Here is a 14737-nt window from a genome sequence, read left to right as displayed (position 1 = left end):
AAATCATAAGGTATATAATTAAAAAAAAATATAGTCTTATATGTTGTTTTTTCCTATTTGTTATACTTAAGAAGAAAATATGATTTATTTCTTAAAATAACAAGAAAAATGTTTATTTTAAAAGTAAGCAAATTAAACAAACAGATAAAAATATTAATTTTTTATTTTATTTAAAAAATACTTATTTTAAACCCTAAACTCTAAATAAACAAGTTAAACAAACCAACAATATAAATAGTTTGGGACAGATCTTTGTGTTATGTTTTTTAATATATATATGATTGGTAGTGTCTAATTTCTTTAAACACTCTTAAATGCAAGATCAGAAATTATATCAACATAAATGTATTCTTTATCATATATATTTCTTAAACAATTGACTTATTGTTTTACGATATTCATGATATTCACTATTAGAAAATTACATTTAGTATCAGTAGTAAATAACGATGAATTTGCATCACATACACGGTAAACTCTAAAAGTATGGATGTTAATTCTCTAACATCAATTTTTGAAGACCGACTTTATATAGTGTTGACTTAATATCGACTCTATATATAGTTCTGACTTAGACAATGTTATGCCGACTTTATGTAGCGTTAGCCAAATTGACACTATGTAGCTGAGCCATCAAATTTTTTAAAACTATGTAAGTTATGCCATGCAAAAATATGTTGGTGGATTGTTGCTTGACATTTACTTTTTCCGGGTATGATGCCAAAATCAATATTTTTCTACATTTGATTAAATGTTATCTACAGTCCATAATATTCTAACGTACAAATCAAACAAATTATAAAATAGACATCAATTTAACCGACATAAATTAAAATAAATATTAAAATAGATTTCATTAGCGTCAACTTAATTATTAAATAAATATTTAAAATATATTCCATTTACGTCTATTTAAAATATATAATAGTTAAAGTGACACTAACTTAAATAAATATAAATATTAAAATTAAATAAGATTAAAAATGGACTAAACTAATATTAACTCTAACATATATAACTTTTTTATTTTTATTTTTTAAAAATAATATCAATTAAGTTGACGCAGAATTTATATATAATAAAAGAAAACTAATTTTGTAATAACTTTATATTTTTTAATTTAATAAAAATAAATCTAAATTATTTTTATCTCTTATAGTAAATTAAACTGACCCTATTAATGTGGACTAAATTGACTCTAACAATATTAAATAAATTATTTTTGTGTGAAAGCTATCTTATTATTTTCTTATATTTTTAAAATAAGATTTTTATCAGACTTTAAAAACAAGCTTACCTTTATCATCATAACATAAGGCCGGATGATCACTCCTCCAAAATAAAGAATTAATAGCCCAAATATATATATATATATATATATATATATTACATACATAATTAAGTATGGTATCCATAAAAAAGTAGAAGATCGATTATTTTGTCAACATATTCTAAAGATATGGTGTAACTAATTGTAAATGCATCAAGAGTTGTGATGACAAATATTGATGCATGCTTTTGTGGCTACCAGTGAGAAGTTAGGGAATAATGTGCCGTTATGAGTGGTTCTAATCAGCATATGAAGTGAAAACTCCATTGATGAATGAAATTATGTAATAGAGATTAATCATTGATAAGTCCAGAAAATACTCTATAGGTAAAGATATATTCTTTTATTCGAAACTCCTGTAAAATATGGGAAACAATATGGCCAGCGTTGAAACACTAACTAAATAATGAAATCTGGGAATATAACTTTGTTCACCTTCTAGATATTTATCTCACATTGTTTAGCCATTTTCAAAGATGGTGTCTTAAAGGGAGATTACCAGAATATTTTTTCTTCTTTCTTTTCTCTAAGCTCATCCATATTCCACGACACTTGTTATTCCCATTTCATCAACCATGCACACCTAGATACCATTCCTGTCTGAAAGGTTGTAACATCACTTGGATTAGTTGAGTTCACAAAATAATATATATATATATATATATATATATATATATAAAATAGAAGAATGTTACTTTAATAACTACACATTCAAATATACCCATTCATAATTATGATTGATTTGATTAATATAATTTTAAAAGTCTTTAATTTCAATAAAAAATTATTTTTCTTTTGCTGTATTATTGTTAACATATCAACATTCATATAAATATCTACATCTACACATAAAAAAAAAAAAAGAATTGATACTCTTTTTGTGCCATTAGTGTTCCCTATATATGTTAGTCTACTATATAGCTTCACCTTGATTACAAAATATTATCATTTCAAAGACAAGTAAAATGGCTCAGAGGAATATATTCCATCGCTGGTTTCTTCCATAGTTGTTCTTCTTTGCTTCCTTTTATCTACCATGGCTTCCTTGCTAGAGAAAGCTTTCGGCTTTGAAATCTCTTCGTTTATATATCGCCTTTTTATCTATCATCATCAAGATCATCATCATCACAACAAAGACGTCCACAGAAACTTCAACATGCCAAAGAAGGGTCGACCACTTTCCTTGCAGGTTCGCTTTCAACGTTAATTATTTTGTTTCTTTTCCTTGATCATATTGAAAGTGGAATAGCACCATATATAACTAATATATATGTATATATATATATATATATATATATATTCTCCTTGGTTATATGTTTCAATCTTTCTCCACCCAGCGTTTTTTTCATTTCAGCACATGATCTTATGATGTTATATATTAAATAAATATTGGAACGATGAAACCGATGATTTCATCTGGGTGTTCAATATTGTGATGTTAAATTTAATCAGAATTTGGTTTTAATGATTATTTGGAAACCTGGAAATTTTATGTAAGGTCTTGGATTCGAACTTACTGCAAAAATTAATCTTTCATCGGTACAAGAGAAAGCGATGTCATACAACATCTCCCTTTTGATTAAAAGATTGAAGGTGAAGAATAAAAGAGAGTAAGAATATGATTTATTATAGGACAGATTAAATGATCTTGTCAGACAGAAGAAGTAGAAGAGTGAAAAAAGTGACTTTTCAGATCAGTATGTGAGAATATATGAAAACAACCATCAGAATTTGGTTCCTATTCTCAGATTTTTTTCTGTTTTTGCAATAGTGCATTTTTTTTTAATAAATTTCCTTTTTTTAAGAAAAATAGACAAGTCATATACCATATATGAACATTTTAGAGTGAAAAATCATATATGATTTCAGTGTAAAAAATAAAGTCGTACATAAGTATCACTTTGATTGTATTTTTATATTTAAATCGTGCATGATCCACTTAAAATTAATTTTAGATTTAATTAAAGTTATTGATGTTATATAAGTTTTGTATAATAAAATTGACAAAGTGTAAGTTACGATTTGCATGTAGAGTATTTTTTATCTTGTATCTATGATAAACCACTTTCACTTTAAAATTGTTTACCCATTTTCCTATATAAGAACTGTTTTACCTAAAATCGTAATTTATGAAAAAAGTTCATTACTTTCATGAAAAAAGTCATATATTTTTTGTTGTACTGGTCAACATATTTTGATTTACTTGCTTTTAAATGGTAATTACTTAACAAAAATATAGCGATTGAAATAAATTATATGGCATTTACTTTTTTAGAGAGGTTTTGGTTGTTAAAGAATCAGAATAGGAAGTATGAGCAATATAGTTAGGAAAAAAGTGAGATGCAAACTGAAATGACTCGTGAGATACTTATTCCTTCCAGACAGTTGAGCTGAAAGTAAGGATGTGCTGCACGGGCTGCGAGAGAGTTGTTAAAAACGCCATTTACAAGCTCAAAGGTATGTCTAATTTTATTTTTTTTTCACAATTTTAGATTATATATGTATTTTCAAGAAAAATAAAAGAAAGAATAAGTTTTTTAATCAATTAAGATAATTAAATATAGTTTGTCAAAATGAATAAATAGAAACTTTCATAACATAAGCTATATATCAATTTATTAATTTATTCTATAAAAATCCTAAATACTCAAATGGGCTAAGGAAAAAAGATAGGAACATTTGGACAGGACAAAAACATATTTTTGGAATTTAATATATATATGACTATACGTACTATTAAGATAATTAATGCTAAAGTGAATAATGTGAATTAATAATAATTTCTGATTAAATTATGGCATTGAAAGTCATAATATAGTATACTCTGTTTTTATTTTATTTTGAAATTTGTATTTTAATTTTGAAAAATGATAGAAATTTGGGATAAGAAAGTAAAAACCCAGAAGATAATATGAGTAAATCAGTTAGCATAAAAAAGTCATTTTGTGACATGTTGTGAAGAAGAAAAAAAAAAGTGAGTGAATGTGAGTGATGGAAGAGTTAGAAGAATGATAATAGGTTGTTGAAATTTATAGGGATTGATTCGGTGGAGGTTGACTTAGAGATGGAAAGGGTGACTGTTGGAGGGTATGTTGATCGGAACAAGGTGCTGAAGGCCGTGAGGAGGGCAGGGAAGAGAGCAGAGTTCTGGCCATACCCTAATCCACCACTGTATTTCACCACTGCTGATCATTACTTCAAAGACACCACCCATGAGTTCAAAGAAAGCTATAACTACTACAGACATGGCTACAACCTCCCAGACAAACATGGCACCATTCATGTCTCTCACCGAGGAGATGACAACGTTAGCAACATGTTCAACGATGACAATGTCAATGCTTGCTCTGTCATGTAATTACTACCTTCTACCTAATCGCCAAAACTTTCATCACACTTCATATGTAAATTTCCACTAATTGCTATCTATATAATGCATCAAACTTAGTTCCTGCTTTTGTAAATAATGTAGATTCAAATAAAGAACCAAGTTCAACATTTCATGTCACAATTATATCTCGCAACACATGCACACACAGATTTATCATTACTAATTAATAAAAATAAGAATAAATACATACTTCTTTCAACATTTATCTCTTAATTTTATTACTTATTACTTAAATAAAATTGAATATCTATAAAATCCTTATTTATAATGATCATTTGTTTATAACTGATATTTTAATAATTAAATAGAAAAATAAAATCTACGGTTACCAATGCACATAATAATTTATAACATTAATTTCTAATTAAAATAAACAAATACTATGATTATTAAAATTAACTATATTTCTAAAATTGTTACTGTTAAAAAGTAATTTTACTTTTATAGGTAGGCATAAACTTATGAATTATTTTAAATTTAACAACGTAATTATTAAATTATCATGTTTAATTATTGTTTTTCTTAAAAGTTATTTTAAAACTTAACAAAGTTTTTTTTAATATAAAAATACTTTCATGTTAGGCATTACTATGCAACTTGGCAACTCAGCTAGGCTGATACCTCAAGTAACAACAATCATCTATCATCACATGAAAAAAAGAAAAAAATATTATTAAAAAAATAAATAGAAAAAATATGGGGGGACTAGGCCAAAATCCATATGTTAACGAAAACGATACATGGGTAGATTATACTTATTCATAAAGAATTCTAATAACAAACTAGATAGAAGCCTATTATACCAATGAAATGATTCTCTATGAATAAATCCTAAATTAGCCAACTTATCACCACACGCATTCCCTTCACAAAAAATATGAGTAAACCTAAACCCTATTTTCCCACAGTAATTAAGACAAGTATTTCATCAATGACGAAGCATCCACGAAACATTAGTCCTAGCAGTAAACGTAGCACAAACCAAGGCAGAATCACATTCAAGCCAGACATTAGTAAGTCCCGTCTTTTGAGCTTCCTCCATAGCATGTATAACTCCATAAAACTTAGCAACCATAACAGTTTGAACTTCAAGAAACACAGAGAAAGCACCAATAAATTCCCCTATACTCCCACGAAAAATACCTCCACGAGTAGCAAGACCAGGATACCCCGTAGTAGCCCCATCAGTGTTAATTTTAACCCTGTCTGGTGAAGGAAACTCCCATCTAACAGGAAGAGGACAAAGAACTTTACCACTACGAGTATTAATACCAAAAAACTTAATCACGTTGAAATCCAACATATCATTCTTCATTGAAGCTTTAGACAATTTTTACACTAGACAAGTTAAATCTTTAATTACCGAAATAGTTCTAGAAACCTCAATCTTATCCTGAAATCTAGCATAATTCCTCATACGACATATCATCCAAATAGAAAAAGTTACCACAACAAACTTAATCAATTTAACCAAAGGACTACTATCACTCTTAATAAAAGAAAGAAGATCATCCTTATTAGAGAAATGAGAAGTAAGAAAGATCCGTCAAACCCAACTCCAAATATGCAAAGCATTAGAACATTCAAAAAATAAATGATGAATAGATTTCTCATGCTTTTCACAAAGCGTACACATAAAACATATATGCAAACCTTTATTCTGAATATGTTGATCTTTAGGAAGCCACCCATGAAAAACTTTCCAGAGTACTAGAGTTTTGGAAGGCAGAATAGATGAAGACCAAAATGAATTTACCCCAACCACAGGGAATTCCTGGTTCCAAGAAAAAAGTCCTAGCCGATTTAAGAGAGAAACGACCAGACTCATCTAGAATCCAATTAGGAATATACTATTCCTCCCTAACCATGATATGATTAAAAAAATTAGGCATCTGATGTAAAGATAGGGGAATATTCCAATCACAACTAGTCCAAAACTGAGAGACTATATCTAGAATGCTAGCACCATCAGATAACCTTGCAATATTTGCTAAAGAGGTAGTAGAACACCATTTATCATTCCAAAATAAAATTTCGACACCATTTCTCAACTTGGTTAAGAAGTGAAATAGGTCATTTATACATATTAAAGCTATAAGCTAGAAAGCCATTAATCACTGTATTGACCAACTGAATTCGACCCATCATGCTAAGAGATTTACCTTTCCAAGATGCTAGCTTCAATTTGACTTTATCAGCCAAAGGTTGAAGAAATCGACACGTTGGAACACCAACAAATATAGGCACTCCTAAATAATTGAAAGGCAAACAACCATGACTACAAGAACGAATACGTTGAATTTTGGTGACAAATCTTGCAAAATTATCCATGGTGAAAAAACTACTATTAGAGTTATTAACATATTGACCAGAAAAAACACCATATGTTTTAAGAAAAAGACTCAAATTTTTAAGAGACTTAATATCCCCCCTACAGAAAACAAATATGCCATCAACATATAAAATATGAGAGGGGATGAGATAACCTTGTGGACTAGCCATATGTAAAATTTTCCTATCATTCACAAGCTTAGAGATACCTCTACTAAGAACTTTCTTTGCAAGACAGAAAAGTAAAGGAGACAAATGATCACCTTGTCTAACACCTCTACTTGAAGGAAAAAAAACCCACCAAACTGCCATCATTCTGATAGAAAACATAGCTGAATAGAGAATTGTACTAATCCAACCGAAAAACGAGGGGTGAAAACCAAAGCGTGTCAAAATTAATAATAAGAACTTCCAACTTAGAGTGTCAAAGGCTTTATGAATATCAACTTTGTAAGCCACATTACCACCTCTAACCTTTTTAGAAAGCATGTTAATAGCTTCAAAAGCAATACCAATGCATTCTTGAATCTTTCTACCATGCACAAACCCGTATTGATTAAGAGAAATGATTTTAGCAACCACAAGCGCAAGCCTATCTGCCAGTATCTAGGAAATAATCTTAAATTTGAAATTAGCAACAACAACTGGCCTGCAATCTTTAATGGAGTTAGCACCCTGGACCTTAGGAATAAGAGATACCACGTTACTATTCATTCTAGGGAGAACCCAATTTTGTTTAAAAAACAGTTGAACAACATTGCAAATATATGTCCCAATAATGTCCTAGCAAGAATGATAGAAAACACCACCAAAACCATCAGGACCAGGAGCTCTATTACCATTAAGATTAAAAACAACAGTCGTGATTTCCAAAATATCAGGACATTTAATCAACATTGTATTCTCCTCAGATGAAACTAGCTCAGGAATATAAGAACCGATAAAATCCTCCATATTACTTGTATTCGGGACATTAGAAATAGACTCGGCATAAAGATTTTTATAAAAGTCCAAAATATGATCCTCAATGAGTTTAGGATCCTCAGTAACCTCATTATCAATTAGTAGACGATGAATCCCACTAGAATTATTTCTCCTTTTCACCACAGCATGGAAAAAATAGTTTTTCGATCTCCATCTTTGAACCATAACATTTTATGATGGATTTCCTATGAGCTCTTCTTGGATGTTTGTTGAAGATGGTGCGAAAGCTTAATGGAGGTGATGGACAAGGTCCTCCTAAGAGGTGTGGTGACCTTGAAGGTGCATGAAGTGTGTGGAAATGGGGAGGTTCGGCCAGCCCCTTTGAAGGTGGTGAAATGAAGATTAAAACCTAGAAGCTAGGCAAGGAGTAATGTATGGCACTAAATTGGCAGCATAACAATACTCTATTCAATCTTGCAAATACATGAGCCAAGCCCTCTTATTTATAGTGTTTAGAGGGCTGGAAATTCAAAAGAAAGTGGAGGGAAATTCAAATGAGAAGCATTTGAATTTGGAGCCAATTCCTAGTCACAAGGAAAGTGTGACTTGGTTTCTTTTTTTTGGCACCTCCTAAATCTACACCTACACCTTATTTTTATGTCACGTGGAAGGTGTGGCTTAGCTTTATACATTTGCACCTCTTATATTTATATCTACACCTCCCTTTATGTTCTACTAAAAATAATCAAAAGTAATTACAAAAGAAAGACATCCAATGATGTTTAGTTGGGCCATATCTTCTATTTGTTGGGCTTGAGCTGAAGCTTGAACTTGTATTTGGGCTTGGGCTTGGGCTTTTTCTATCATGGGCTTGGGCCTCTTCCATCATCCCCTCCCTCTTGAAAAGGATTTGTCCTCAAATCCAATGCTTCTTCTTCATCATCATTATGTGGATGTATGTGGCTGGATGGTTTCCATCATCCCCTCCTTCTTGAGAGGATTTGTCCTCAGATCTACAGGTTTGATCTCGAACAACAGTCTTATTCTTATTTTGAAAACTAGGCTCGTCCTCCAGGATCAAAGGTCCATCTCTGTGAGTCATCAAACAAATCAAATGAGTTAGTTGGAGCAGTTGTATAAAAATCATCTTTAGGAAGTTGCCATTCCTTTTGTTTTTCTTTTGTTTTTGGCAACTTCTCATAATATTTCTCTATTTGTTGTTGTACTTGTTCTTGAATCCTCTCATGCATTTTTTTATCAAATTCTGCTTTTGTAACTCCTTCCTTATGCACAAAGGTATGTGTATTAGGAAGGGGCAATAAATCTAAAGGAATAAGAGGATCAAACCCATATACAACTTCAAATGAAGAAATGTTAGTAGTCTTGTGAACTACTTTATAACTATCCCTAGAGTTGTGATTGTCTCTCATGATTACTCTAAGCATAGCAGAAAGAATGATATTTTCAACTTTATTTTGGCCATTTGTTTGAGGATGATAAGAAATTGAAAAGTTCAACTTAGTTCCAAGTTTTTCCAAAAGAATCCTCAAAAAATGGTTTTCACATTTTGGTTCTTTATCTAACACTATGCTTGGAGATAAACCATAAAGTCTTATCACTTCTCTAAAGAAGAGCTTACCCATAACCATAAAATTAGATTCAAACCCTTTTGTTGTCCTAGGAAGCTCTAATATAAAATCTAGGCTTATATCTTCCCATGGAACATTTGCAAAAGGTGAAGGAGTATAGAGTTCATGAAACATTGCCTTAATTTTAGTTTTAAAACAAGAAATGCATCTAGAGTAATGTCTTTGAACATCGTTTCTCATGGGTGACCAAAAGAATTTTCTTTTTAAAAGCTCTAGAATTTTATCAACTCTAAATTGGCCCATGAGTTCTCCTTCATGAAGAATTTCTCTTTTATTTGTGAAGGTAGTCTCGTTGGTACAACCATTGATCATGGAAATTTTAACACTTTGCAATGGTTGTCTCAATAAGACATAACAAGTTTCTTTAGGCACTACCTCACATAAAAAATTATCTTTGTAGATGCCTATAGATAACTTGACCTTCAGTTGTTGGTGATATCTTAGTACATATTCAAAATAATTTACTACCTTTTTGTCTAGGCAATCCTTCTCTAAGGATTCCTTTTTCACTAGGCTTGCAAGGGATGTTGTAAGATATTCCTCATTTTTTCTAGATTCACACAACCCCTCACTTGGCTTTTCTATTTCTTTCTTCTTCTCTTTCTCATTTTCTTTGACTCTCACTAGTTTTCCTTTCGTCTTCCTCTTTTGATCTTTTCTCTTGCATCTTTCTTTCCTTTCTTACTTTATGGGAAGCAAACAATTGTTCTACCCTCATTTCCCAATCTAGGCAAGCTTCTATATTTTCTTTTCCATGGAAATGGGGTAGGTCTACCCTAACCTCTCTTGGGCTTTCTTGCTCTCTCCTTCTATTCCTCCTAGGGGGTGGTTGATAATATTCATTTATTCTAAGACTTTCCTCCCCAAGAGAATCATGATTTTTAGAGCTAGATGCATGAGAATGTAATTTTTTTTATTTTTGAGAATTCTCATCCTTTTCTTTAGTCAATACATTAGTTTTGGCCTCATTCTCCAATTGTTTAGATGAAATTGATTGAATATCCTTGGAAAGTTGTTTTAAAAGGGATTTGATAGATTTCACATCACTTTCCATAGACTTTGAAGAATGAGAAGAAGAAGAGATGACTAGAGCTTTGTGTATAGAAGTGTTTTACTTTGAGAAAAATTAGGGAAGTTAAAGAAGGTAGTTTTCCAGGTAAGAGAGGTGAGTCACAATGGACTACTTAAATACCAAGTCTTGCCTTAGCCAAAAACTATCCCTCAATGTCTTCACACAAATCTTTCTCTTGGTAAACCACTTTAAACACAATTAAGTTGGAGAAATCAAAATTTTAATGCAAGAAAACAATGCAAACTATCTAATCAACCAAGCAAAATTACCAAAGCTTAAACAAGACAAAACAGTTTGATAAGCGTAGCTAATTAAAGGTAAAAAGATGCAATTAACAAATGCTAAGCTAGATAGTTTTAAGCTAGTCGGCCCTAGGTGAGGCTTCTTGGACACTTGGAGCCCTTGAAGACACACTCACCGTCTAATTGAGTAATTAACAAGTAATTAACAAGAGTTAAGTTGCAAAGAAATTAGATGGAACTCCCTTTGTTGATTTTCTATTTGCACTTCCTTTGTTATCTCCTCTTTGTTGAGCCCTCCAATGTATGTGGTGTATTTAGAAAGTGTTTGTTTCTGCCCCTTGCCTTTGTTCCTCTTGGAATTAGGTAATTAATTCTTCAATCCAGCACCTATTAAGCAAACTAGACTCCCCTCAAGTCAATTTCCACTCAATCAAGTACCAATTGATAATTAATCCACCACCAAGCTCAGAGGTCAAAGAATTAAAGCAAGAAACAAATTAATTTGAAAAACAGTACCACACAAATGGAATTAAATGTGACAACTAGAAAGAGTTTCAATGAAATATAAGACAAGCAAATAAAAGGTACTCAAAGAAAGGATGGCACACAAAATGGAACCTATGGAATAGCACTAGATTTGATTTCAAAATAAAAAAACAGCACCACTGAAACAAGTTGTTGTGGTCCAGAAAGCGTGATTTTCACAGATTTATGCTGAGCTGGCCTTTTAATATTTGCTTCTGAAAATTTATATTCAAACAGATCAAGATCGCAACAAATTTTTGGCGTTGGTTTCACTCCAAACGCATGCACCATTTGTTTTTAATAAATTTTCTAAAATCAGTGCTCAGATTCGCCCGTTGTAGCGTCAGGATTGCACACTATTTTTGTAATATTTATCATTTTTTTTCTATTTGTTTTTTTGAACTGATTCTTTTTTTTGTCCTCTTGATAACACCTCAATCTTGCAAAATCCAGAGGCTCGGAAATTTCTTATGTGTATTTTTATTTTCATAAGCAAAATCAGCCAAAATAGAATGGTGGAAAACAGAGGATTCTGTAAATCTGGAAAATAAAAACAGAATGATATACCAAAAGAAACACAATGGAATTAGTGAAAGGAATTTGTGTGGATCTAACACACAAATATGAACTCAAACTAAAAATAAAAAGCACCAAATGATAAAAAACACAGCAGATTCAGATCAAGCATTTATACCAAAAACAAGAAACAAATAAGCCAAAAAAAGTGCTACTAGGATTTGATGACATTTTTGGAAGAAACATGACTAGACAAAACACATATAGATTCAGAAATTAAAAGACTCAAATGAACACAATATGAACCAATTAAAATTTCAATGAGGACTCAAATACCTAAAATAAAACAGCAACACAAACTATATGGAATCCTACCAAAAATTGCACAAAGATTGCTCAAGAACAATTGAACAAGATGCACCCATTGGAAATTCCAAATAACACACCAATTCAAAACGAAAATTAAAATAGCAAGACAATATGGAATCAAGATGAACAACTAGGAAATAAGAAGAACTCAAAAGAAAAGACACAAAGAGATACTCATCTTTGAAGAACCATAGCTATGATACCAAATGATGGATTTCCTATGAGCTCTTCTTGGATGTTTGTTGAAGATGGTGCGGAAGCTTAATGGAGGTGATGGACAAGGTCCTCCTAAGAGGTGTGGTGACCTTGAAGGTGCATGAAGAGTGTGGAAATGGGGAGGTTTGGCCAGCCCCTTTGAAGGTGGTGAAATGAAGATTAAAACCTAGAAGTTAGGCAAGGAGTAATGTATGACACTAAATTGGCAGCATAATGATACTCTATTCAATCTTGCAAATACATGAGCCAAGCCCTCTTATATTTATATCTACACCTCCCTTTATGTTCTACTAAAAATACTCAAAAGTAATTACATAAGAAAGACATCCAATGATGCTTAGTTGGCCCATATCTTCTATTTGTTGGGCTTGAGCTGAAGCTTGAACTTGTATTTGGGCTTGGGCTTGGGCTTTTTCTATCATGGCCTTGGGCCTCTTCCATCATCCCCTCCCTCTTGAAAAGGATTTGTCCTCAAATCCAATGCTTCTTCTTCATCATCATTATGTGGATGTATGTGGCTGAATGGTTTCCATCATCTTAGCCCTGTACCGACCAGTCCCCAGGCGTTGACTAACAACTGGTAATGTTGGTGCCACGTAAGCGGGACCCACGAGCAGCGCGGACCAATACCTTGCTAAGCACGTGCGCCAAGGAGCCTAGAGTGGTTAGGCATCGGTCATCAAGATGTATCGACTTGCCACTTACATACTTCTTTCAACATTCTTAAATCCCAGATCACACACCACTCATCAGTAATGGAGAAGTCTAGATCACGAGTTCCCATGCGTGTAGAGTGGACGACGCGTTCAGGTGTGACACAAAGTATAAAAGCCACTGGAAGGATAGGCCTGTAAGGGTCACGTTCAGGGGTGAGTTGCATGCATGGTACGTGAACAACTAGGGCACTCCCAGAGGTGGGTGACCCCAGAGATCAGGTGCACGAGGAGGCATCCAGGTGGTCATCCGTTAGAGGTTGCACTCCAGTTAGGGACCCCACGCGCTAGGTTATCCTGAGAGTAAGGTAACAACAGTGTTGGGCCTGCCAATCAGAATGGCCCATTTCAAGTAAACAGGAAACCCTAGTTTCAGTCTATAAATAGTAAGTTAGCAAACTTGACGAGAGAGAATTCTCTTGCGCCGTAAACACACACACAGTAGCAAGATTATACAATTTTCGGTGTTTCCTATCCCTAGTACTGACTTGAGCGTCGGAGTGCAAACGGCCGCTAGGGCGCCCTTTGTCTTTGTGTTTCAGGTGTTCATCACAAGAAAGGCACACACGAGCGCAAGGACTCTTGAGGTAAGAGTGACGTAGGCGTACGAAGGGGTTTCGAGTCAACCGGCAGGAACATTTGGCGCCCATCGTGGGGCACGAAATAAAACACTGTCCCACCAGCAAGAACCAGGAAAACCCAATAGATGAGAAGTACGAGGCAAGGACCTGCTGCACCAAACGGGGGTGAGGGCCCTGCAGCAGGTTATGGAGATGATGCGAGCCCTTCAAGAAGAGGTGGCCGTGTAAAGAGCAAACCAAGAACGCATCCAAGCTGACTTGGTAGTGTCGCAAGCTATGAGTGAAGAACGACGTCGTTCAAACGAGGAACTGCGCAGAGACCTGCAATCCCACGCGGCTGAACGAGAGGGTGCAGATCAGGAGCCTGAAACTCCACCCAAAGAGTTCCCAACACCGTTCTCGCTAGAGATCATGGATGCAGTGATACCCGCCACGCTCGTAGGGCCCAAGGTGACCTTCACCAGGGTGGAAGACCAGAGGCCCACCTTACGACTTTCCATACACAAATGATGCTGGTTGAGGGCTCCGATGCGGAGCGGTGTAAGTTGTTCATGAGCACTTTGGTAGGAACGACCATGGACTGGTTCGTCAGCCTCCCTGATGGCCACGTAACATCGTTCCCGCAACTCACAAAGCTGTTCAGGGCACAATACATCGCGAATCAAGCCCCCCGTCAGTATCCTATGACCTTTTTGATGTAAAACAGTATCAAGGAGAGTCTTTGAAGGAGTTCCTCCACTATTTTGGAGCACAAGTGGTGAGGTTGAACCTCACAGAAGAAAAGATGATGGTGCACGCGTTTAGGAAGGGCATCGTGTCGGGACAACGAGTCACTCATTCGGAACCACCCCAAGACCTTCGTCGAGATAAGGCGTCGT

At 33.6% G+C, this 14737-nt stretch overlaps 1 protein-coding gene across 1 annotated transcript; it reads left to right on the top strand.

The window, feature by feature from the left end:
* The first annotated feature begins 2246 nt into the window (after window positions 1-2246).
* LOC137828636 (heavy metal-associated isoprenylated plant protein 30) lies at window positions 2247-4828 on the top strand. Its single transcript, XM_068635292.2, has 3 exons — window positions 2247-2519; window positions 3712-3787; window positions 4366-4828. Exons 1-3 carry the CDS (start codon window positions 2367-2369, stop codon window positions 4686-4688), a joined length of 552 nt encoding a protein of 183 aa, XP_068491393.1. The 5' UTR covers window positions 2247-2366; the 3' UTR covers window positions 4689-4828.
* The last annotated feature ends 9909 nt before the right edge of the window (window positions 4829-14737 follow it).

The sequence above is a fragment of the Phaseolus vulgaris genome, chromosome 7, assembly GCF_051622355.1.
Source record: "Phaseolus vulgaris cultivar YP4 chromosome 7, ASM5162235v1, whole genome shotgun sequence".
Taxonomy (NCBI): domain Eukaryota; kingdom Viridiplantae; phylum Streptophyta; class Magnoliopsida; order Fabales; family Fabaceae; genus Phaseolus; species Phaseolus vulgaris.
Note: the sequence above shows the minus strand (reverse complement) of the source record. Positions and strands in the feature narration are given on the sequence as shown.

Coding starts and splice junctions, on each gene's coding strand:
- LOC137828636 (XM_068635292.2), top strand. CDS start 2,367: ATGGCTTCCTTGCTAGAGAAAGCTTTCGGCTTTGAAATCTCTTCGTTT. Junction 2,520..3,711: donor GTCGACCACTTTCCTTGCAG/GTTCGCTTTCAA, acceptor TATTCCTTCCAG/ACAGTTGAGCTGAAAGTAAG. Junction 3,788..4,365: donor CGCCATTTACAAGCTCAAAG/GTATGTCTAATT, acceptor TGAAATTTATAG/GGATTGATTCGGTGGAGGTT.